This window comes from Dreissena polymorpha, chromosome 2 (assembly GCF_020536995.1).
Source record: "Dreissena polymorpha isolate Duluth1 chromosome 2, UMN_Dpol_1.0, whole genome shotgun sequence".
NCBI classification, from domain to species: domain Eukaryota; kingdom Metazoa; phylum Mollusca; class Bivalvia; order Myida; family Dreissenidae; genus Dreissena; species Dreissena polymorpha.
The window spans coordinates 128324820-128351068 of NC_068356.1; the positions used below are offsets into that span (position 1 = coordinate 128324820).

Here is a 26249-nt window from a genome sequence, read left to right on the forward strand (position 1 = left end):
TAATGAAATAACTTAAATTAACTTATTATTCTCCAGCAAAATTTGCGTTGGAACTTAAATTTGTTTTACAATGTTTATTAAGACAGGTTCCAGTACTTCAATCAATCACAGAGGCGTTCAATTTACCATAATCATTCGTTTCCCGGCTTTTTAGATGGAAAATGTTGTGATTAAACAATAAGCATATTCGTGAATAATAGGAATCATTTTGTTTTGTGTGTTTTTTGAATTGTTACTGCTAATCTCGCTTTGACATGTTCACGGTATTAATATTGTTTTCAAGTATTTATCTTATGATGGAACGAAGTTTGACACTAACAATCACGCCTTAACCGAGTTAAATCTGATGAAAACTTTCGCCCAAGTACTAAATTTAATATGTATTTGTTATGATATGGTATTGACGTCATATCAGTCATGTATAGCACGTTTTGTGCCAATCATTTATAGTCACAACTAACGTAATGCTTTATCTTCTAATTTTAAGGCATTGAACAGACAGAACATAAACTTTGGAATAAATGTTGTGTTGGTTTTCGTATCGGCCGCTATTATTGGTATGATCCTCCTCCTCCCCATCATCATCATCATCATCATCATCATCATCATCATCATCATCATCATCATCATCATCATCATCATCATCATCATCATCATCATCATCATCATCACCATCATCATCATCATCATCGTCATCGTCATCATCATCATCATCATCATCATCATTATCATCATCATCATCGTCATCGTCGTCGTCGTCGTCGTCATCATCATCATCATCATCATCATCATCATCATCATCATCATCGTCGTCGTTGTCATCATCATCATCATCAACAGCACCAGCAGCAGCAGCAGCAGCACCACCACCACCACCACCACCACCACCACCACCACCACCACCACCACCACCACCACCACCACCACCACCACCACCACCACCACCACCACCACCACCACCACCACCACCACCACTTTTCATGTTATTTTTACATTTATTATAAGTAAATGGTAGTAGGTTATCACTTATATTCAATAAATAACTACATTCACAAGAGCAAATTACACCATGCAAAGAAGTATCATTGTATCGAAATGAATAACGTTTTGTTGAAGAAAGCAAATACGAAAATAACGCACTTTTGATAGTAACCTATATTGATAGCATCGCGATCAGTTAAAAGTAATTTTGATGTAACTGGATATTAAATAATTTCGAATTAAGTAAAAAACACATTGTCACCACCGATTATTTTGGCAGCTTCCTCCGTAGGAGCGACAACTGCATCGTCCAGTCATTGTCCTCTATGTCCAGTTCACCACGTGCCAGGGTGGACAGGTCGGCATGTGCACCACCAACGGAACATACCGTACGTCTCTTTATGTTGCACGCTTTTCTGTCGTTATTGTCACGAGATTTGCGTAATACCATTTGAACCTACTGTTCGTATTGTTATGTAATACTCTTCGTTATCGCAATATTGATTTAGATTTTTTAAGCAATCAACGGTCGTCACGTGACAAACAAGATGGCGACGTCCATGCCGAGACAGGTAATTCTCGTCGTTTTATACCATTTTCTCCTTGTACTGATTGTTTAAATGATGCTCACTTTCCAGCTATATCAGCAAGAAAGTGATATGCGTTTATTTCGCATAAATATTCGCTCTATATCTCGACTGTACTCGCTGCGAATTTTCTTGGCGGGAGCTGTAATTTTTTGACACGCTGAGAAATTTCGCAGCGAGATAAGTCTTGATATAGATCGAATATCAATACAATATAAACGCTAATCACTTTCTTGTCGATATGGCTGGAAGGTGAGCGGCTCTTTAACAATTAATACAAGTAATAAAGGGTATTAAACGGCGAAAGTTTGCTGATTCGGCATGGACATCGCCATCTTGTTTGTCACGTGATTACCCCCTCTGATCATAATTTGTGAATGTGCATGTTCCAGTTCAAAAAAAGAGTAGCGTCGTTTTTGTCTCGTCGTATTTTGTATAGTTATCGGTAATATTTTGCCTTATGTTTATTCTTTACTATTTTATGTTTTAATACTTGATAATGCCTGTTTTTGTTTACCTGTAACGTCTGTTTGCGTTCTCGTTTTGTGTGTGGATAACCTATACGTCTGTTATGTATCACGTTGGCAAGTTTATGGCTATGATATGAGCTTGTCTTTCTTTACGACATTTACATTTCTGCGTGTATGCTCTTGTCGTTGTGTTCGGTTGATGGTTGTTAGTGTTTGACTTTGAAAGTTAGTTTGGAATTAAAATTAAATTGCCACATATTTTGATTATGACAAACAATGAATGAAACAGCATCCAATTTGGGAGAAAACTATTCTCGTTAATGGAATGAGTTGAAATAGATAAATGGCACATCATCAACGTTGTGAAACTTAACTATTAATGTCAGGACAAGAGTCGCCTTGATAACAAACACACGTACATCATTGTAATCTGCTGATGACGTCCAATGACTTGAGCGTACCGTCGAGAGCAGCTGGTTCTAAAACGGCTGACGCGGTTTCAATTCCAACCCAAGTTTTATTTGATATAAACATGTGCACTATGTTTTCTAATATATTTGATATCATAGCGAAAAGAATCAATAAGCATTCATTAAAAAATCTAGGCAAATTATTATATCCTTCCGTTTGAAAATGCATGCAAATTGTTATATCATTACGTTTAAAAAGCTACCGATTTATACAATTAATATGGCAAGAACCAGAAATAATTATAATTATCCAACCACAAACCGAAAAGTCCTAATCTGTTTTTCAAGGTCTCTCTCCAAAAAGTTGTTTAGTGGGATTGTTTTTGGTATTTTCGATTTAGTAATAAATGTTGCTAAATTCACTGAATTGGATGAGTATTGTATGCATGAGATTGCAAGCAAGTTTCGATCCCATTGATATGTGTCTTGTTCTGATAAAACTGGGCATAGTGCATGTGCGTTAAGTGTCGTCCAAGATTAGCCTGTGCAGTCCGTACAGGCTAATCAGGGACGACCACTTTCGCTTTTAATGACATTTTTCGTTTAAATAAAGTCTCTTCTTAGCAAAAATCCTATTAAGGCGGAAAGTGTCGTCCCTGATTAGCCTGTGTGGACTGCACAGGCGAATCTGGCACAACACTTTACGCACATGCATTATGCCCAGTTTTCTCAGAACAAGACACATATTCTCCTGACCATTCGTGACATAGCAGCTCGAACAACGTAACGTTCCATAGACTTGCTGAGGATGTGTTCTGTACAACGTGAAAAACCAAATTTCACCGTTAAGCAAATGTTAAAGTGTAACGTTTTAAAAGCGTTCTTTACCATATGTTTACAAATCCACATAATTATCGATAATGAAAATACATCATCTTCCGTTATGTATATTCTATTTAAGTTACCAACTTACCCTAACACTGTTTAAATGTGTCAATTTTAAAGTGGCTTCAACAGGTATACAAATATCGTTGTTTTGAAGCGTCTGTTCGAATAACGAAGATGCCGTTTATTTCAGGAGACGATTGTGAAGTTAAACGAACCCACTGCTTGGACCTAACTATTTTGTTCCTACATCCGGGCGACTGTAGTGAAAATCCATTTATAACTGGATAAATCGAATAGCATCAAAATGCCAACATCTACACTATCAAGATATTGTATTTCACTTGCTACGAACATTTACAATTCCATGTAAACTAGACAAGTGTGTTGTAAATGAGTTATCTACCAGGTAGTATGTCAGTCCTATGCACTCGCTTATCTTCTCAACAAGGCGATCCGGAATCAATTTCCATTTCTGGCGCATGTTCGTTTAGTCGTTGGTTAGGTTACCCCCATTAGCCATATGCTCATACTAAAATTGAATACATTCTAGTCGACACTAAATGGCTACACGTATAATAAAATAGTTCCTAAATTTCGTGACTCCATTTAGTTTATTACAAAGATGTGCTGCAACACCTTCAGTATCGTCACATTATGCAGCCTATGGCGCGGTAGAAGACATCAAACTTCTAAAATAAATTAGTTATTTCAACAAGTTTTAATACTTAAATTATGCAATTATGCACTAAAATTACATTTTGTCTAACAATTTTGCTAAGTCGCTAGGCGATTTTACTAGTCTTGCTCCTTTCCGCGAGACGGAAACTGATTTCACGTGACTGTTCGGAATCTCTGATCTATTTATAGTCACTGTATCGCACACTTCAGCTTTAGGGTTGCGTTTGACGCTCGGGGAATGCCCCAGAAGATGTAGAATACTGTCAACAGTAGTGAAGAGATCAGCTTCGAACTTGTTCATACGGCTGGGAAAAAAAACAATAAAATATATTTGACACTAATGTGTTATTTATGTATACAGAGTTGCATATCACTATACTAGTATTTCACGTAACATACTTATGACTGTATACTTGTTAATGATGAACTTAAATAAAAATATTTTTCTTTTTTTTGCATAATATATCATGAAATTGTAAACGCTGGTGTTATCACTATTTTAAGCGTACAAACATAATATACACGATGAGGCTCACCTAGACAATTGTTCCAATTTTAAGTCTATATTTAGAATGTCAATTTGATCTGGCACCATAGTCACTTGATTCGATGCCCCGTCCCTCTCGGCGGACACCCCGGGGTCGATGATACCCTGACCCCAGGAAAATCTTTGACCGCTGCTGGATAATGACTTGGGTGTGTAGGTAGTTGCTGAAACGGAAAATAAATGTAGCGTTAATGTTTAGCTAGGTAATGCAATGATAACTGATGCGTGATAGCCAATTATTAAAAAAAATAACACTATTTATATGGTCAGTATCATCTTATCTATACAATCAAAACGTTTACAGCAAAATTATCAATATGTTTTAAATCTTGCATTAGTAGTATTCTCAGAATATATTCTAGGTATAAATTGCTTAATTCGCAGATCTTTCTAAGATAATTTCGCCTAAATCGTAATGCGCATGGGTATAATATAATGAAAATATAATAAACGAATGTTCTATTGGATGTTACCGGAAGTGGTAAACATGTTGCTCATGCGTAGTTATTAATCGAAGCTGACGTATGAATAAATGCGTTAAAAGACTACTAACTCGTCGACATGGTGGAGGAAGGCTCGCAAGGAACACTTTCTCTTTCATCGAGCTTGATAACCTTTGTAACCTTCCCTGAAATGCCACGGAGAAAATTAAATAATTGTATGTGGTAGTTGTATATATAAGTTACAAAAAACAAGTTGTCACTGAATAGAAAAGTCTGACCAAACAAAATTCCCTAATTTTTCCCTGATTTCAGGAACTTTTTCCAAATTCACTGACTTTTCCCTGACTGGAAAAAGTGAAAGTCTCTTTCCATGTTTTCCCTGATTTCCAGGTTGGCTGTGAACCCTGAAGATTATCAAAGAACGGTCAGGAATATCAGAAAGATAAGTTTAACGACTTGATATAAAAGAATATACAAAAGAAATGTTAAAATAACATTACGACTCAAAAACAACGAAAATTTTGTACAATATGTCGTATAATAAACTTAACCAATTAAAAATCAGTGTTTCTTATGGCCCTTGCCGAAATTTCAACACAATCATGGTAAAATAGATGTTTGTAGATAAATAATGCTCAGTTGTTTTTCTATTTTAATTTCCCGCAGCGATATCTATTCATACGAAACATGAACACTAACATGGTGTTCGTGTGTCGTATGAATAGATATATTCGCGGGAAATTAAAATGGAATTAACTGTGCCACAAATAAATAAAAACGAGAAGTTTGTATCTACAAAAATCTATGTAATCATACCACATCTAGCTTTGAAATTGTGGCTTTTGCTATAAAGAACACTGATTGTTTAGGTGTTAACTTTAATTTACGAAATACTTTACGAAATTTTCGTTGATTTTTATGTATGATAAGTGGAGTTTACAGAAGACGAAATAAATAGAAGAAACAACAGTGATATAAAAAAGTGCAAAACAGAAAGGATAATCGTGCAGAAAAGTATCAAACATGTTAAAGGGGCCTTTTCACAGATTTTGGCATGTTTTGAAGTTTGTCATTAAATGCTTTATATTGATAACTGTAAACATTAAAATTTAAAAGCTCCAGTAAAAAATCAAAAATAAAATTTAAAAAAGGAAAAAAAAGTAGCCGCAGCAGGGCTCGAACCAGTGACCCCCGGAATCCTGAAGTAAAAACGCATTAGCCAACTGAGCTATCCTGCCAAGCATACATAAGATGGGTATTTTATACGTTATATAAGCAATCTTCGTAGTTTCACAAATTTAAACGACAACAACAGAACTCTCCAAATTATTCAATCGTTTCGCGTTGCAACGCTTTATAATTTTTAGGTTTTTATATCGTCAAAAGATGCATATAATGGCTATATTAGACCAATAGGCAAATGTTCAGTAATACTGTTTCCTCACAAATATCATAACTAAACCGAAAATTTGCGAATCTGAAACAACTTTTTTCAATTTTGTCAATTTACCAAACCGTGAAAAGATCCCTTTAAGATATAACGGGATAAATAGATATTTCAAAAGAATACAAAAACAACTCTCAATTCGAACTTAATTAAACTGTAATTGAACTCGTAACAAACTGTTGGCACAGCCGGGGAGGGGGGGGAGGTAATCACGTGATAGTCAAGATGGCGACGTCCGTTGGGTATTTATCGCCGTTTTTTACTCTTTATTACATAAATAGAGAATACTATGTTAGTGTGATTGTGTACTTAAATTTATCTCACGAGTGAAGAAAGAGACGAGTGGGATAAATTTAAGTACACAATCACACTAACATAGTATTCTATTTATCCTCCAATACTTTTTTTTACATAATTTATGCCTGCTGCAATCAAAATAGTAGTATTTAATTGATTAAATAAAATTAACTTAATCTGACATTGCGTAGTAATATAAATTGTGATCTTTCCCCTTTACGGAACTCGAAATAGTTCTTAAGAATTCCACGCAAAGTAGAGTAACGAAGACAAAATATCGCTATACGCATCGATTCAAATTTAATTAGCGTTCCAAATGTTACACACTCAAGTAGAACACAGACGGTTTTGTTATAACTACAATTCTTGTTTCACAACTGTAAAATACAAAAAAATAGCTGCCATTTTGAAATTTACACCTACGTGAAGCATGATTCAGCATTTATCCCCGCCGATATTGTTAATTTTAGTTTATAAACAACTCTTCTTTTTACACTTTTTTACTTACTGACATAAAAAAGTAAAACACCTACGGGTTATTGTTCTACTCACCGAAGTTGTGTAAAAACCATGTTTATTTTCTTAAAGTTTAATTTGCTTCCATGACGAGTTAAAATTCTGGACACATTTCTTCATCGCAATCCATCTTTTCCGTTTTAAAGCACTGGATGTAAGCTGGCAATTCTTTGTGGATAGACATTCTTTGATCGGCTGACAAAGGAACGACTTATTCATCAAAGAAATTACCCTTTTAATTCAATATCGATTTTCTTCAAAAAGTTAAAGAACAATTCACTGACACTTTTCTTAAATTTAATCCATCAATTGTTCAATAAAACATCGCGTTATTCGAGTACATTCGACATTTTAACGAAATCGAAAATGGAGTCTCACCAGTTTCATTCCAGTTTTATATCCCAACACTGTTATTCACATTCATAATATGATAATAATCCATCGTAAACACACACAATAATCGTTCGATGCTTAAAAAAATATTTAATTGTTAAATAAAAACCCTCCAAGTCCGAATTTATGTTGTCCTTAAATCCAAAGCGTCTAGCTAGTTTCGTCATTTAAATTACGTCACACGACATACTTCATAAATTGCGTAATAAATCGGGATAAAATATTAAAGTATTAATTGGAATTTTTATAAAAAAATGTATTTAACCAAGTTGTGCACTTGTCTTATCAAAATTATTGACTAACGGTAGTTAAAATTACCCAGTTTCTCTTTGACTTTCGTATTTGAAGATTTCGACTCCCTTCGGTCTGCAAAATCTCGTTGTATATCGGAGTAGGCCTGCTCCGGTGAAATCTCGATGAATCTTGGAGATGTCTCATCTTCATCCGTCTGCGAGGCGCTGTGCTTTCGGCGTCTTTGGTATGACTTTGGAACTGAAAATATCTTAATCACATGCACTCACGCGATTTTTAAATTTGCATGGCGGTGTTCAGTACAAATAGCGATTAACTGTCTGTAACTGGATATGCACATACACAAAAAGTAAGGGTACGATTCAAACGATATAAAACATGAAAACAACGTTAACCATTGCATTGCCATACGAAAATTAAATTCGAAAGTTTCCATTTGTATAATGTGTCAAAATATCGTTTCTTAAACTGATTATTATTCATAAATTATTTATTCAGTGACAAATTTGTAATAGTTTATAACTATTATTTATTTTTGCTTTCCGGTTGTTTATAGAGAAATATCAGTGAACTAAAACTGGTATTTCACTGTTTTAAACAGTGAAATATAACAGTATACACTTATTTCATGGATGCGCGGTGAACAGTCAAAACTGTTTCCCAAGGTATCAGGGATGACTTTGGTATTGTTGCCCGAGGCCGATAGGCCGAGGGCAACAGTTCCAAATGTCAGCCCTGATACCGAGGGACAACAGTTTTGACTGTTAACCAAGCATCCATGAAACAAGTGTTTTATTACCTGATCAAATTTCCAACATAGAAATAACAGCAAACTAAATGTTTATTTACACACAACAGTAATCGATAAATTAAATAAAATTTGACTGTTTAACTAAAAATGACGTCATTTTTTTCGAAGAAATGACGTCATTATTCCAGCGGGCAACAGTTCAAACTGTTGACCGGTCAACAGTTCGATATTCACCGGTAACAGTTTAAAACATTGCAAATTTCTTTTTCTACGAGGAAATAGCCAAAAATAATTAATAATCATTTGTATAAGACATCAGGTAATAATAAAAAATATCGATATTGTTCACTGTTTTACTGTGAAATGACGTCATTTTTTCGACGAAATGACGTCATAAATTCAGCGATATTATCCAGTTATTCAAACGCTTTTACAATGTAAATAAACGGTGAAAAAAAGCATAAAATAAAAAGAAAATTTGTTGGATTCGATGGAATAACGATTTTATTTCACTCGTGATCATAAAAAACACATATTTTCTCTTGTGGCTGGTGTTTTCACTTCATATACACTTATATTTGATAATGCAGCATCAACATACTAAAACAATACCCCGGAAAGAGAAAAATAATGTATTTGAATATCAACCGTACTTTCGTTTTGACAACTGATGGCGGAAATGATTCGATGTACGATGTGAATCTAAATCTAGTTTTAGTGCAGATTCGTTCATAAGACACATGCACACTAACTCCGATCCTTATAAAAAGACAGTTCCGCTCGGCTGAGAGGACTGTACAGTCATGTAAAATATCGAATATAATAGATATTTTTTTATAAACAACTGGTAGCAAGATAAGTTGCAGATAATTGGTTAGTTACCACATTTTAACTAACTCTTTTTACCTGTTAATTCTTTTAGGCTCAATTGAACATTTAAAATGCCCATAATATCACGTTAAACAATATAAACGCGCTTGCTTGCATGGTAAACGTTTAAACAACTGTTTTGGGGCTCATATACCTAGTATATGATTCCGTTAATTTTATGCGAATTTCAATATGACTACGAGGAACGACAAACTGGTCTAGAGGTTTATATTGTTCCGTATCGTAATCTGTGTCTAACATGTTTATCTCGTCATTACTATATGTACCGGTATATACTAGTATATGGTAACTAGACATGTCTATCGTCTTCACAAATCATTCCCATTGGCAAACACGTCCAAGAGGAATATATAATTGTTATAGTTAAATATAGGTTGCATATAATTGTGCGAAACTAAATATATATATATATATATATCCATTCTAAGAAGCGTCTTAGCAATTGCAGACATCTTCTGCACACATTCTTACGAGTTTCTTCGCTTCTACTTATGTTCCTTCGTGACTGCATGTGCGGCTGCTTCTGTCGTATAAACCGGAGCTTTTCTTCGTCAATTTTGGACTTCCGCTTGGACTCGAAAAGCGTCCCCTGAATGTTCATCAAAGTAAATACGTTAGACCAATCTCATTATGTATGTTGGTTTATAAATGGATTTAGTTAAGCTTATTGTGCATGCCTCACTCTCCGCTAAAGTGTGACTCTTAACATTACACGTGCAGAAACGTATATACCAGCGAAACTTTACACTAACGTCATCGGGTAATGAAAAGTGTGCATGACATGGACTTGAACCTGGGGCTTATTGCTTTCAAGAGGAGCCCTAATACGAGTCTGTTAACCGGACCTCTTACATTTTAATCGCTAATCCCAGCTAAGTTCGACATCATTCTGTTTTCATTTTAAGTACAAAACAGTCAATTTTGATTCTATATTATGTTACTAAGAATACATTCTGAGATTTTGATAGAAGATGAACAGTTTTACATTTCGTTGATAACATAATTATTACTGGATTCTCTTATAACGTTTGGAATCGAACACAAACGGCAATAAGCGAATGCTTCTTAGGAACTACCGAGCCTATCCGAAACCTGCGACCGAATCTGTTCAACAATTTAGCTCACCCGTTTTAGATTAAACGTCACTTGAATGCGTTTCATGAACTCCTCGGCGAATTCCGGGTAGGAATTCAGCGTGTCCTTCAAGTCACTAATCTCTATTCTGTTGATATCACAGTAGGTCAGGGCTCTGACGAAGTAAAGAGACTTTCCTGACGTGTCCAAGTCATGAAGGTCGCCGCCAAAAATGTCGTCTTTGCCTGGAATAAAAATCGTGTATGAACATGAACAATATGTTGCATATCCTAACAGGTCTGAGGGTGTTTGACACAACTGTATTTTTAAAAAATCAAATATATATGACAATCATATTTTGTGTTCTAAAATACATTTTATTTGGAACAACACACGCGTGTCACTTTGTTATCCTTTATTCGGTCAAAATACCTTCTGAAAGAAGGTAAACAAAGATTGACATCAGAATATAATAAAACATAACCCTAAACAAATACAAAAAAGTAAACTTACCAAGTATGGCCATGACCGTGTTATCCTTGATAATCTCTATGGATCCCCGGGCCATGAAGTAAATGGACGTCAGTATGTCCCCAGGGTGGATCAATGTATCGCCCGGGGGAGCGTGGGTGGTCTTGAATTGCATAGACAGGGCACGTAGGCATCCTATTAAAAACCAGCATTCTCAAAAGTCAGACAATTTAGCATGCTGTTAACGGTAGTTAAGTCGATTCAATAATATATTATCATATTATTAGGCATATATGCGTATATATTACCAGCAACTTACCCAATATTAATCGAAATAAGTGGATACGAAAACAGAGACTTTCCAATTGCATCCAGTTACTGTAGACTTTCCAAATTGAATCCAGAAACTGTTTGTTTAGCATGGCAATTATTTGCATCGAAAATGGTAAACTATATTGAAAGGCAGGTTGTTTAAAAAAAAGAAACGAATTACGATTATTTGAAATAAACACCTTACCATATCGTTTATAAAAGAAATACGTCGTCGGGAAGCATATAGATTTGAAGTCTTATTTGCTAAGCACGTTTACATGCTAATGTATTTCAGAAAAAGGTCCTAGAGAGGTAGTGTGTTTTATGCCTTATATGGAAGTGTTTTTAGACCTCTCCGAAGGCACAAAATACTGGTTTTACACAGAAGATGGTATTGAGAGGGTCTCAATAAGCCTCAGGCTTTTATGTAATAGAGTTGAAATGGACATGTAACTAAACTAAGGCATAATATGTGAGTGTTTTTTTCAACCCATGCGGAATAACTCATCCTCCGCGCAGTGATGCGACCGGCTCAAATCATAGCTCTATCATATCATGGCAACCATTGCACACCTTGTGAAAATGGTCGATTCAAATAGTGTTGTTTTTTTATAAGATGAAACGTATGTTTTCTCTCCTTGTTTAAATGTAAATGATAAATTCAAAGTTCTATAATGTACCAAACAATTCGGATTTGCATACAATAAGAAAACGTTACACACGACAAATCTTTCCCGATCTGTGAGATTTTAACCTACGAATGCAGGGTCTACTTTAAACCGAACGGGGTTTTCTCTCTGTAAGTTATGTTTTTAAAAGATAATTGCGAGTTATATTGAACATATATCACAATGACGCACTAGTAAAAAGCAATCTTCTCAGCATGTAAATTCGTTCGTATTGCAAGATACGGTAGTTCAATCTTTGCAATATAATTGTTATTTTTATTATGGAATTATGGACATTACTGATTTCCTTTAATGCAAAATGAGTTACATATAGCCTACTGTACCTGTCGACGCCTTTTGGAAGGCAGGACAGTTGTTCAGCAGGTTGCGGTTCAGATGAAGACAAATATCGGCCTGAAGACACTCCGGAAAACTCTTCAAGACCTGTCCCACCGAAATTTGGCCATGATTATTGAAAAATAACATGGAAAAATGCACAAGGGCTATAAGCACAGAAAGGCAAGTACCGAACCGACTGCGCATGGGCTATGTGCAGGGAAAGGCAAGTACCGAACCGTCACGGATCCGAAAAGAAACACGTGATATTAACATAAGCAAATATAAATCTACAGAAACAAAAAATATCGGCTTTTAACCCTGTATATTATTTTTTAAGCATAAAATAATAGTAGGACTCATGTGTATTCTATGAAATAAAGACATCATTGCACTCTGAAATTGAAAACAGACGAACATGACATTCACTTACATATTCCTAAAATATTCATACATATGTTTCGTACTTAAACTGACAGTGAACATTTAATGAAACATCGATCATCGTATTGTCATATAACCGGTATATTGCGATACTGAATTTACTCAGTTTATAACGCACTTGACTTCATTATGTTTAATATATATTTTTTATTAAGTCTCAAGTTATCGTATGTAATGTTTACAAAGCACATTTACGAGTTTTCTTGCAGCACAATCATAGCTAAACTTAACAAAACACACACGGATATATTTAAATACTGGCTCTGTGAGATTAATCTCATCTAACTAAATGAACGCGTTGAGTGGCGAACCTCTAATAAATTGTTTCCAATAAATCACCACCAATTGCCTCAACATTGCCAATTGCTTTGGCAAGGTTAGGCTCTGGAAACAAACATGACATGCATGCAAACATTGAGTTTTGCTTTGAGATATTGGATTTTTAGAATTCGGTGCGCTGAGTCCTCATTTCGTGATATTTTCAACAGGGAAAGTTCGCGTTATCTGATTAATGACTATATTGGACGGAACTATGTACATGCCTAACACAGATGTAAAAATGCATGTAAAACAACCGACTACTAGTTAGATGTGTCTTTATGGTAAACCAAATAATATTATATAGATTCTGCATTTTATATTATAAGTGATCGTGAGGTTGTTCTCAAAGTCGAAAATCATATTTGGGCAGGTATATTTACAGCGGTAACGTCTGCAGTTTAATTAATAGTCAATGAAATAAATGATAAACTATTAATATTTGCATTGTTTCTATTTTGAGCTTCGTTTCACCGAAAGTAATATCCAAAGTGTACATAAATATATCTACATAAATGTTATGTCAAAGACATTTCTATAATGACATCTTTATCAATTACACTGTGTTCGGTACATTGTTTATCCATTAAAGCTTTACTCAACAATGAAGGTTTTTCACACGTTCAGGTATTTTGGGAGCCAATATTTATTTCAGTTACAAAAGACGCGTCTCTCATCTGTTGAAACCTTTGACATCGGTTTTCATTTCCGCTGACACGCAATTTATCTCTTATCATCCACTGATCAGGTTTGCCTGGAACGATTTCTGTGCCTTATTGAATCCTTGACTCCAGTGATAGATTGGCAAACTAAGCGCTTGTTGAATTAAATGTAAGAATATTTGAGTCTGCGATCGCATTTCTTACAAAAGGCAAATTCCAAAAGTACTAACATGAAGGTTCCATGATAGACAACATTTTATACAAGCGATTTAAGTTATATGTATTATTACAGAACATGTGTTATTTACTCGTTTATCTTTAACCTATTGCGATAAATAAAAAAATACGAACATTTGATTATTTTCATTCAAGTTATCATTTTTAAGCAAACAAATATCATTATATTGTTCAGTGTATATAGACTCTTACGCGTTGTTAAGTAAAACGCGGTCATAAAACAACAACGAAAAAGCCAATCGCATACTAAACTGAAACAAAGCTAAAGGTAGGAGCTCACGGAATTCATGTCAATCCCATTGGTATAGGACCAAGCGTGTTGGAAACTCTCCTGTAGCCGTGTGGCCAGATTCTTAGGAAGGTGGTGGAAGTTGATGAAGTCTTTGATGCTCTGCACCTTCTCGTGGTATTCGTCGGTACCTTGGTAGATTCGCAGCATGATGGACGAAACGTTACCGAAAATGGCGGCACTCAATAACGCTGAAATAAAACGGCATGAATGATAACAACTGATAAACCCTTCTTAACTTTTCGCAATCATTCCGAAGACTGTGCACGGGAAGAAGCTGAATATGGATTAAAATAAGAGCGCAGTGGCAACATTAGTCAAAGATTAAACTGAAGCAAATTAATAACGTGATGTTCGCTTATGATTGGAAAATTGTTATGCACAATTTATTGCACTTGCTTAATTGGTTGAACTAAAGCTTATAAGAGTATTTGTTAAAATTGCGGAACTTATTTACGTAGAGCTGACATGAACACATAGGTTTAATAGTGTTCAGATATTTGGATTGATCGAGTTGTGTTATCGAAACCAATAAAACTGAAGCTTTTAAATTTAAATAATCTACAATCAAATCATTCAAACACAACAATGCGTATAAACATTATTACGATGATTGTTGATATGTTATTATAACAATGGAATTAAGTTTTAACAATTAAAAACAAATTCATTGAAACAATAAAAGAAAAAAAGGCTAATGAAAACGTCTAACAATAAAAAGGACAGTTAAAAGCTATGTAAGAAATGTTACTAAACCAGCGGCGTGTAACACAAATGAGAAGAAAATACTACATGTAAGCATTTATTTTTTTAAACAAAACTTACTACACATCAACATGTGGTCAAAATGTTCAATAATTAATACTTTAAAACAATCACATTATATTTGAAGGTTTGTATGATTGAATAATTAAACCTTACAAAACATTAAATATTAACAGCACCGAGTAAATAACGTATTAGTCTTGAGAAATATAGATGGGTCAAACCAGTTTTCTGAAAATACAGTGCAAGTCTCCAAATCGGCACAAATAATTTTTGCGATGGCGACACATAGTTGCCCAAATAACATTAAAATTGTCCATAAAATGTAACATCTGAAAATAAAGCTCTAAACTAAAGACTATTCTTTTCGGAGGTCATACAATTTCAGAGAACTGTCACTCAAACATGTTAGGTTCTCCGAATGTTGGACTTTATTACCCTCATGAGGCGGATATGTTGTGAAATAATGAAGTAAATTGGTTCTGCTTAACCCGGTTGTCCCGAGGGTGTATTACGATGTTTCGTAGAATCAAGTATTTTGCGGTTTCTACTAAAGATTCGTCATGAAAGTTTTTCTTAGTAAATGAAGCAAACAAATAAAGACTGGATATAACGTATATTTGTCAGGGAACTGTCACTCAAACTTCTGAGGTTTGCCCCATGTTAGACCTTACTTAGCGGACACGTTAGGCAATTATGGAGTACATTGATTATGCTCGACCAGGTCTATCCGGAATGGATATATGGAAATGTCTCGTGCAATATAATAAGCATGTCGGTAGTGTTTTAAGGTTGTATAGTCTTTGGTATGACACTTTCATTTGTTTGTTTTTATACCGTGTTCCTGATTATAATAACCTCATGCAATGTATTACATTATGCTTCAGACATTTCGCAAATATCCATCGCATTTTTTGACGATATTGGTATTTTTGATGTTGGCAATCGTTTATTCTTGTTTTTTTTCTTGGACGGCCGGGGATTCAATTAAATTAAAGCAAATGTTTTTGATAGAGCTTTGTTTAAAATTTGCATTGTTTGCATTGTAAGTTAACAAGATACGCATTTTTAGTTTTATATTTCAATATGTAAAATGTATACATGCATATTAATCTTATTCATTTTGTTAAGTGTTTTTAATTAAATGAAATGCCACTATGGCGTACGGAATTTGGTGGCTGCCTAGCGACCGGAAGGTGACGGGTTCCACATTGGAAGCGTTCTTTTGATTTCTCCAAAGACCAAAAGTACTGGCTCTAACCAGGAAACGGAATCGAACTCGTCTGAATAAACCTTAGGTTTTCGATGGAATTGCGCAAATAGGGTTAAAGTAAATTAATTATAACAAATAATTTAATAAATGCGCGTCAAGGCTAATCAGAGACAACTTTTTCTGACTTTCCTTGATTTCCGCTAAGCAAAGATCTCCTTTAAACGAAAATTACCATAAAAGCGGAAAGACTCGTCCATGATTAGTCCGTTCGCACACGCACAGTGCAGTTTTACCAGAACGAGGCTCAACAGACTTCCCGACTGTGGCGTTAACTAAGCTGCAGAATTATTATCTATCTGAAGCCTTAATAACAGGAGACATGTGTATTATACGTATTATTTAGCGCATTATATTATTGCAACATGGCGATTAAATAAATAATGTTGATCTCACATAATATCGCTGTTGAAAACATACATATACCTTGAGTGCCGTATACATATCGCAAAAATATGATTATAAAGCATACAGAACTTTTCAATTACTTTCCAGCCTTGAAGTTAAATGACTCTGTAAAAGTCCACGATGGACACTCTTATTAAAATAAAATACAAATAAGGATAAAACAAACATTAACTAAAAAACAACAACTCCATGAAAAACAACATAAGATGTTGATCACGTCAATTATAAGTTCATTTTCAAAACTTAAAACATTTCACATTTATCCAATTTACAAGCTACATATTTTAATGTTTCGACAAACTATTGTATTTGTTAATGTATTTGGAAGAAATAAAGTTATATATGTTAAGACGTAAATACGTTGAATAATATACGTTGAAATATACTTAGCCGTCTTGTATTTTGTTCCGTTGAAATAACATGGTGGTAGTTAATCCCTGATATACTATTTAGATGAAAATTCACTAGTCAAAACAGAAATATCAGCATAATTTTCAGATAAGTCTACGATAAATCCCAAGAGGAAATAACATATCTGGAAGTGCATTATTCAAAATGTCAAAAGATGTGTTTAACGTAAATCAAACTTAAATCAAAACCACAGTGGCTCTTGATTTGTTAGAGACCTGTCATTCAATGATCTTAGATTCGACCAAAGTCGGATATTATTAACCTTATGAATAGGAAACATTGCGAAATAATGAAATGCACGGAAACTGCAAGACCCATGCTGTTCCCTGAGGGTTAAAAGGTTGTTCCGATTAATAAGATATGTCTGTAGATTATATTGGGCATGCAAATGGTTTATCTCTTTGTCTGTTTGCTAACATATTACATTCATGTTACAAATAAATAATGTAGTTTTTTCGAAAACAGTACTCGTGTATTATATTATCATAATTTGAAAACAGCAAATGCAGTTTAAGAGGAGATAATTCATCATCATGGTGGTTTATGGTGATACTGACAGTTCTTGTTCTTAATGTAGCAACACAATATTTCAAAGTTTGGACATCACATACGTTTGTTTTTAATCTGTAACAACACGCACTCGTCGTTCAAAAAGAGATTCTTTTATATTAGTAAATGAAACAAAATAAACAAATACAATGAATCCAAGGGCGACAGTTATAGTCTATAGAACAACGTTTTCCAGTTTTCTACTTCGAGGTAATGAACTGTATAAAACATAAAACACTAAACATTTGTCGTAATGATTCTCTTTTAAAGGGTGTATATGCACTATCACGTTATGGAAAATTAACCAGAAAACATCATAATTATGCGAAGGTGCTAACACAAGTGATGTTGATCTTACTTTATATTCGCATCACATACAACTCAATAAATAAATAATGATGTCCTTCACATCGTTGAAAAATTTTACATATGGAAAATGTGTTTTTGAAAACAATAATTTTGAAATTATTCGGTAATGATAATTGATAATGGTATATAAATGTGCGCGTGGTTAATTACGGAAGATAAAATTAGGCTATGTGTTGGATTCATATCAATACTAATGATTTTTAAGTATAATTTACAACAGGGTAATTCTTTCGTATAGACTACATTTGTATTCCAAATTTCAAATCCATTTCATGTGACTTACAAATCCTTACGCATATGTTTTAGTGGTTTTCAAAATAAAAACATGTGTATGTTTACAACTGTAAATAAAAGCTGCGATAGTTGCATCTGCTTATATGTTAATATTTGAAGGTAATTTGTGAACTTAGTCTTCTTATTTGTACCATTAAGCAGGAGCATATTTATTCGGTATTCTTCTGTATTATGCCGGTATCTTTAAAATAACCGCTGATCGTAGCAGACTCTAGAGATCGGACTATCAAATACAGTAAAATTAATAGACTTGCAGGAGCTTTACAAACTTACTTTTCAAGTATGCGGTATGTTCGCATTTTTTTTATAAAGATACAAACTACAATTAAATTTACTCAAAACGTAGACGATTTGGAACTTTATTTTTTTGAGGGACATAGCAAGTGTATTTCCTTTTAATGTAGACGTGGGCATAATAACGCATTTGAGTATCTCACGCTATTGTTGATAATGGTCACAAGACAAAAATGTATCCACGCCCACTAGTCAAAACTTTGTTTCGATAACCCCTCCTGTGGAATTCGACTTGACCCAATAAATTTTGCTTTTCAATATGAGTTGAAACATAAATTTAAACGGAGCAAAACTTGCAAATTAACTGAACACTTACAATTTAGGTAAAGACCGTTTCCACTCTAAACGAGCGAGTAAAACGTGGTACTTCCAATACTACACTTATATCAGTGGCCCATTTCAGAAACATGAAAACAAATGTTTCAGCCCGTCGTATTTTTGACCGCAATGAAGGGATCCCAATACCAAAAATTAATCATAAAATCCGCATAAAAACGGTTTACCTACACCGTCGACCCCTTTAACTGTCCACAAGTGCCTTGGAGGATTGAATTGTGTTAAAATACGTTTGGGCGAATGTTCTATGCAGATACTGACATGCAAATAAATAATCCAATATTGAAGTACGGTAATAGTATTAGCCAATCTCTGTTCATGGCCTTTGAGTTGGAAGTTTACAGATTTGTAATTGTATTTACTAAAGACTCGTCAAGCTTGTAATAATTAGAATTCGCGCAATACTAGTATCCCAGATAAACCAATCTGAACGCTTCGGACAGTGGGCTACACCACACCGTCTCTCTGATGTACGAACGCGGCCGTCATATTGGATTTGGAACTACTTTTGAAAACAATTTGGCGGCCCCCACGGTTCAAACCCTACGTAAAGATGAAAAATAAAAATGTCTTTTTTGTAGCTCGTCTGTTTCAAGATGACATCCTTTAAATAATAATAAGTGTAGATCTGTGAATTCCCACAACATAATTACAAACTAGATGCCATTATAAGATGCCAGTATTGACATTGATTTAATTCTATATCGACTGTTTTCGTTATATTTTATGACACGCGGATTGCTTACATTTAAGTATAAAATTCTTCACTCATTGTATGAGCATGGATGGCCGAGTGGTCTAAGCGGTAGACCTTTACTCCAGGGGTCAATGGTTCAAGCCCAGTTGAGGGTTACTTTTTAATTTTATTTAATATTATTCTTGTTTTTTTTATGGAGCTTTTTAGATCCAATGTTTACATTTCGAGGGCTGAACGGAACACTGCAGTATCTCCTTCTTTATTTAATATGAGTTACAACAGTCTTCCGTTCACCCCTCGATTTATCAATATAGCATTTAATGAAAAAAATAATTTGGAGAGTTCTTTTGTTATAGTTTGAATGTGTGACATTAACAGGATTGCTTGTATAAAATATAAAATTAACCACTGCCTATGGGGGTACTGATGGCCCATTGGTTTAAGCGCTTAACTTTTACTAAAAGGGTCAGTGGATAGAGCCCAGTTAAGGAAGACTTTCTTACTTTTTTTAATTTTATGTTTTTTTCTTGATGTATTTAGTTCCAATGTTTTCTTATCGATTCAAAGAATTTAATAACAAACTTTAATACATATCTAAGTAAATCTGTGAAAAGGTCCCTTTGAAATTGCTTGTTTTCCTCTTACATGCCTTTGTATTTTAAGATAGAATACTTTCCTTACCAGAAGAAAGAGGTCTGAGTTTGATTCTCAGCGGGGGCTTCAGAGGGTGATTCATTTTGAGACAAATGTTAATATTTGCTTTACTATATCCCAAAATTAACCTAATAACTGTGAAAAATAATTCAAAATAATGTTTGTTTCTAGATACATTGTGATTCATGTACATGAGCATTCAAATATGCAAGAAACATGTATTATTTGGGGGAAAATACGACAGAAAACATAGAATGGGCATTCATTTTAGATTTTTAAGTAACTGAAACTATAAATGATGTAAAGCTTGTGTTTGACGTCCTTGCTTCTGGAAAGCAGAACTGTTTAGGCACTAATGACTACTCTTTTTTGTTAGAATCAATATTGATGCATTATTACTTAAGCAAAGTTGAACTCTTAAAAAACTGGATGACTGGGGGACTAAATTTTTCATGTTTGTTACTTGCAATTTACTGAACATATTGTTACTGGTGAACAAATGCCTTCTCTCTTTATAGGGAGATGGTGTTTTTTCATAAATAACCAGGTTATTTTAAATAAATAAGACCTCATAACATATTTATGTAGTATAAAATAAATTCTAAGCTATACATTTATGATGATGACATTATGTATTTCGCTGTAAATTTTTTTTACAGAGACAATAGACTACAGCCGCATTTCACACGAGTTGTTAAAGGGCATTTTGACAGTATTGCTCCTGACTCTTGCCCATTTTGAAACATTCTTATAAAAACTGATTCTTTGTTTAGCCTGCATAGAGAATGGAGGAGCATTTGTTGGCGCCGTTAAAAAAATTGTTTCATAGTGTGGAAAATTGAGTTTTAAAATGTAGACACAATGCCTCAAATGAGGAAAATTCCAACAATGTCTGTGGTTTTTCATTTGAAAATAAGAGATGTGTTTGTCAGAAACACAATGCCCCCTATTGGGCCGCTTTGAAGCCATAAATTTGACCTTTGACCTCGAACAGGGTTGGCACAACTTGACCTTTTCGACATTATTTTAAGGGAGACAACTCTTACCGGATTTAGTGAGGTCAGGGGGGGGGGGGGGTACTCGATCATTTACTGCAGTGCGTCTGCATACAGTTCTGTGTTGATGCAATTATAATTTCCTAATAATTTCGAGATATAACTAATATGGTATGATTTTTTTGTAATTTGTTATTAGCTTAGTTTCTTTGATTTAATTGTCGTCCATGTTTATTCTTTATTTCGATTTTATTGTGTTTAAAGTAGGTAAAAACGAAACATGCCAAAAGCGGGTGGGGTATGGAAAAATATCTTATTTGTTAAGTTTGAGCAAAAGGACACCAATATAGATAAAAACAATTATGAACGTTTCTTTACGAATATATGCAATAAGATAAGTCCAGAACAAACGCAAAATGAACAAAAGTATCTATCACAGCATGAATGCGCTAAAGCATTGTTAGACATGAAGAACAATAAAAATCCAGGATCTGATGGTATCTCTGCAGAATTTTATTAAATATTTTGGACAGATCAGTGGGTTAAGTTATTCTATAAAGATGCAACATCGCGTGTTACAAATAATGGACATTTTTCGGAGTTTTTCTGTATAAAAAGAGGGGTGAGACAAGGATGCCCTTTATCGCCGTACCTTTTAATTATCTGCATTAAATTAATGTCGATAACATAGAACTTAACACAGAAGTAAAAGGAATAAAAATTAATAATGTAGAACTAAAACAGTCACTTTTTGCTGATGACGCTTCTTTCATACTAGACGGTTCTCGTATATCGTTCGAAACATTAATACAAATCATAGAAGAATTTGCAGAAATATCCGGACTTACATTAAACAGACATAAATGTAAAATACTTAAAATAGGGGCATTCAAAAATAACCCAATCGAGTTTTGCAAACATAAACAATTCATCTGAAACTCTAAATACGCCTCAACTTTAGGGATAGAATTTAGTAACGAACCAACAGAAATTTTCCTGAAAAAATGCATGCTTTTGAAATTTGTTTGAATAAATGGAATCGGTGGAATCTATCGTTAATTGGAAAAATCACAGTTTTAAAAAACTTTGCAAGACCCAAGCTTGTATACCCATTAACAGTTTTACCAAATCCATCTCAAGAAATCATTTCAAAAATAAATACACTATGTTTCAAATTTCTGTGGGATGAAAAACCTGATAAAGTTGCCAGAAAGCGGATCATACAAGATTATGCAGATGGTGGTTAAAAATGCTAGACATTGACCTATTCTTAACATCCCTCAAAGCCAGTTGGGTGAAAAGATTTATATTTCAACCCGATTCAAAACTGATTAGAATATATACCAATGTGCTAAACAACTATGAAGGAATGTTAATTTTCAAATCAAATTATCATGAAAAAGATGTTAGAGACCTTAACATAAAATCCGAATTTATAAAAACATCCTCTGTGGATGGCTCAGTGTCTCATTAAAAAAAAAATGAAACACCAATACAAAAGCAAATTATCTGGAATAATACATTTATAAAAAACGAAAATAAAACTTTTTTTTATTAAAACAAGGTTCGAAAGAGGTATTCAATATATTGAACATATATATGATTTCAGAAAAAGAGAATTTTACAGTTTCCAAGATATGGTAACTCTTTATGAAATAGATAAAGCAGACTTTATAAAATACCATCAAATTGTCAAAAGCATACCCGTCGATTGGAAAAATAAACTAAAAGTAAACGATATCATTTATACCACCCCGGAATACATGCTTAACAAAATAACAGAACATACAAAAGCTTGCAAACTAGTTTATAAATCTCTTTTACTAAAACACAAACCTGAAAAGTTCAAACAATTTGACAAAAGGAAAGACACGCTTAATAATCCAGACATTAATCAAAGAACTATCTTCAGTCAATCAGTCCAATTAACTATTGACACCAAACTTAGAACTTTCCAATATAAATATCTCATGCACATTTTACCAAACAACACTTACCTACATAAATGCCATCTCGTTCCGTCAACCTTATGCGATTTTTGTTATATGTACTTAGAAACGAATATTCACGTATTCTGGGATTGTCACTTCATCCGAAAATTTTGGATGGATATCAAAAACTTTATTGACAACAAATTAAAAAGGTTAGAAAACATTGAACTAAATTTTGCAAAAATATCATTCTGTAATTTCACCATAGCTGACTCCAAAAATGCACACGTTATTAACTCCGTAATATTATTGGCTAAATACTTTATCTTTAAATGCAAACAGGAAAAAGCAACACCGCAAATAGATGCTTTTGTATCTTATTTTTAATAATCGAATTAAACTCGAGGAATTAATAGCGACAACACAAAAATAATTACATATATTTTATACTCACTGGACATTTGTAACATAGGTACATCTACCCAAAAGCAACATACACTTTTATTTTTCTTATTTTTGGTTTTTGTGTTTCTATCCATATATTTATGTAACTTTGTGATTCTTTTCCATGTTGGTGAACCTTAAAACATATTTATTTACACCAACCATAGTCTTCACTGATGCTTTGTATCATAATTATATCGAGAAAAATGTGAAACAAATAAATAAAAAAATGTATTTCATACATTATATGTTCTGCAATTATGTAACAAATATATTACGATGGAAATAAAAAAATGGAATAACAAAAAAAAAAGTTTGGGCAAATTTGAAGTTTGATGACATTTGGTTAAATGCTTTTCTTTAAAAGAACAATTATTTTAAATCAGATACCTTTGCTGTCTTTAAATGTTATTGAATGGTTTATTGTTATTACTTATAGAAACCTATTTTTCAGGAATATCACAGTGTCAACAGAAACAGGGATACTGTATCTCATTCTGCATGAACTTGATGAAGCTCAAGACTTCTACACCTGGAATTTTATTAACTCTTGCAATTAATATTAAACATCACCACAGTAACATAACTATGTTCTTTGAAAAAATAATATAAAGATACTCCAGATGTGTGTCTACTTCATACCCTTACATTAAAAAATATCCTACAGATTCAGAAATATAATAAAATGGATGGTGGTTTAAGTTGCTACACATCCAATGTTGTCATGTAATCATTTAACATAACATGTGATGTGTTGGCATGACTATTAACACTGCTAAGAAAACATTTACTTCGAATTAAAATAAGTGTCTCTGGTCAAATGTCAATTGGCTAAATATCCATATGGGTGAAACTTTCCTGCATCACAGTCATCCTTAACTGGTTGTGTGTTGGGCTATCCCAATTAATTACCTGTCATGGCAGATTTTTTCAAAACAAGACAAGTAACAATGTTTGAAGAATTGTTATTGCTTTTACAGTCTTGACGCTAAGCCCTAGCCCGACAGCCCGGGGCAATAGATATGTATTAAATTTGGGCTATTAAATTATCAAGATTCATATAGTCGGGCTAGTGAATCTGTTCTATTAATGCATAAAGATTCGGGCTGCCGCTAGTTGTTTAAAAATGCTAAAGTGATGACTGCTTGTATATGCTGGTTTGTCTGAGACACTCCAACAAGCAATAACTGTGACAGTCCAAATACTTGCTCATTAAAGTGTGTGTATGTGCAGGAGCTTGTGTGTATGTTTGGTACCAGCTCATCTCAAAAACTGATTCACTATTTAGATTTTAACCTAATAGAAGTAAAACCTTACTTAAAATGAATACTCTCATTGTAAAGATTTTGTTGTTGGGATGAAATATTATAAATTGTAATCCCTATGAGTAACACAGAAAAACATTAACTGAACGCTAATTCCTGTTGATGTAGCAGAGCCAAAAGACCTGGAAGTAAAGATTGTTAATGGATGATGTTCCTTATGATAGTACAAGTAGGTACTAGTTGGTTGGTCTTTTGGTATACATCTTATAGTATATTTTTTATTTCATAAATAAAATGGGTTTAACTTAATTATCCTGCTCAGTGGTTGAATCTTCAGGAAATGTTGACATAAGAACATGCATTGTATTTGATGCATGTATGGCGGTGATCCTCAACTGCAATTTGGGTTACAGACAGGGTAGCCTAAGATGTAATTATTTCTAAGAGATGAACTCGAGTTGAGGCTTAAACTTACTAACCCATGAGTGAGTCAGAGATCAGCACTCTAACGGTTTAGCTGGCCAGGGTAAGCTTGGAATTGGGGACTTACTTTTGCTTAATAATGATCTTAAATAATATTATAGTTGTCAACAATATGATTTTATATATTTTAAAAGCACAACAAGTAAGGCTTGCAACAGAACTAATAACAATATATAGATTATTATACAATTTACAAATCAAACATATTTAACAATAAAGTAGTCTTATGTTTACTGAAATGTGCAAATACCAATTGGTTTTTATTTCTGAAAATTTAGAAAAATGAGCTAATATAATAAAACAATGTTTATTTTTAATAAGTGGGTGGGTTTAAATTAACTTGCACTCAAAAATTATAATAGTCTGGGGTTGTTTTAATTTTTGACAGGTTTCTGCACACAGTACAGTAAAGTATGATCTTGTTATTTGTGTCAGTAGTTAATTACGGCGCCGTTAATTACAATGGTACTGAACTATTATCGAGCAGATGGTCGTTGAACGTTATAATAAAAATAATGATTGTTTTTATTAGTAATAAATCGGCAATTCATCGCTTTTATTTTATTTATAAAGTCAATATAGCGGATATAATTAGGTGTGTACTGTAGAGCGAATACTGGCACAACCCCCCCCCCCCGAACCCTTAATCTCTCGTTACGCGTGATTTAACAATGTCGAAATCGTGAATCGACCGCCCCCGGTTTTAACCGGTTAAAACCGCC

The 26249-nt window shown here is 33.8% G+C and overlaps 1 protein-coding gene and 1 long non-coding RNA gene across 2 annotated transcripts in view; one reads left to right on the top strand and one right to left on the bottom strand.

Annotated features, from left to right (window-relative positions):
* The first annotated feature begins 486 nt into the window (after positions 1 to 486).
* On the top strand, positions 487 to 3745 carry LOC127868967 (uncharacterized). Its single transcript, XR_008044338.1, has 3 exons — positions 487 to 557; positions 1262 to 1370; positions 3527 to 3745. It is a non-coding gene; the product is annotated as an uncharacterized LOC127868967 (long non-coding RNA).
* Positions 3746 to 3841: 96 nt separating this feature from the next.
* LOC127868966 (potassium voltage-gated channel subfamily H member 7-like) overlaps positions 3842 to 26249 on the bottom strand; it is a 68253-nt gene continuing 45845 nt past the window's right edge. Inside the window, exons 6-14 of the mRNA XM_052411181.1 lie at positions 14354 to 14553; positions 12421 to 12520; positions 11139 to 11291; positions 10677 to 10870; positions 10023 to 10140; positions 7976 to 8149; positions 5115 to 5189; positions 4551 to 4725; positions 3842 to 4319 (exon numbers count right to left, since the gene is read on the bottom strand). Coding sequence (XP_052267141.1) covers positions 4088 to 4319; positions 4551 to 4725; positions 5115 to 5189; positions 7976 to 8149; positions 10023 to 10140; positions 10677 to 10870; positions 11139 to 11291; positions 12421 to 12520; positions 14354 to 14553 — 1421 coding nt within the window. The 3' untranslated portion in view covers positions 3842 to 4087. The remainder of the gene's footprint in view (positions 4320 to 4550; positions 4726 to 5114; positions 5190 to 7975; positions 8150 to 10022; positions 10141 to 10676; positions 10871 to 11138; positions 11292 to 12420; positions 12521 to 14353; positions 14554 to 26249) is intronic.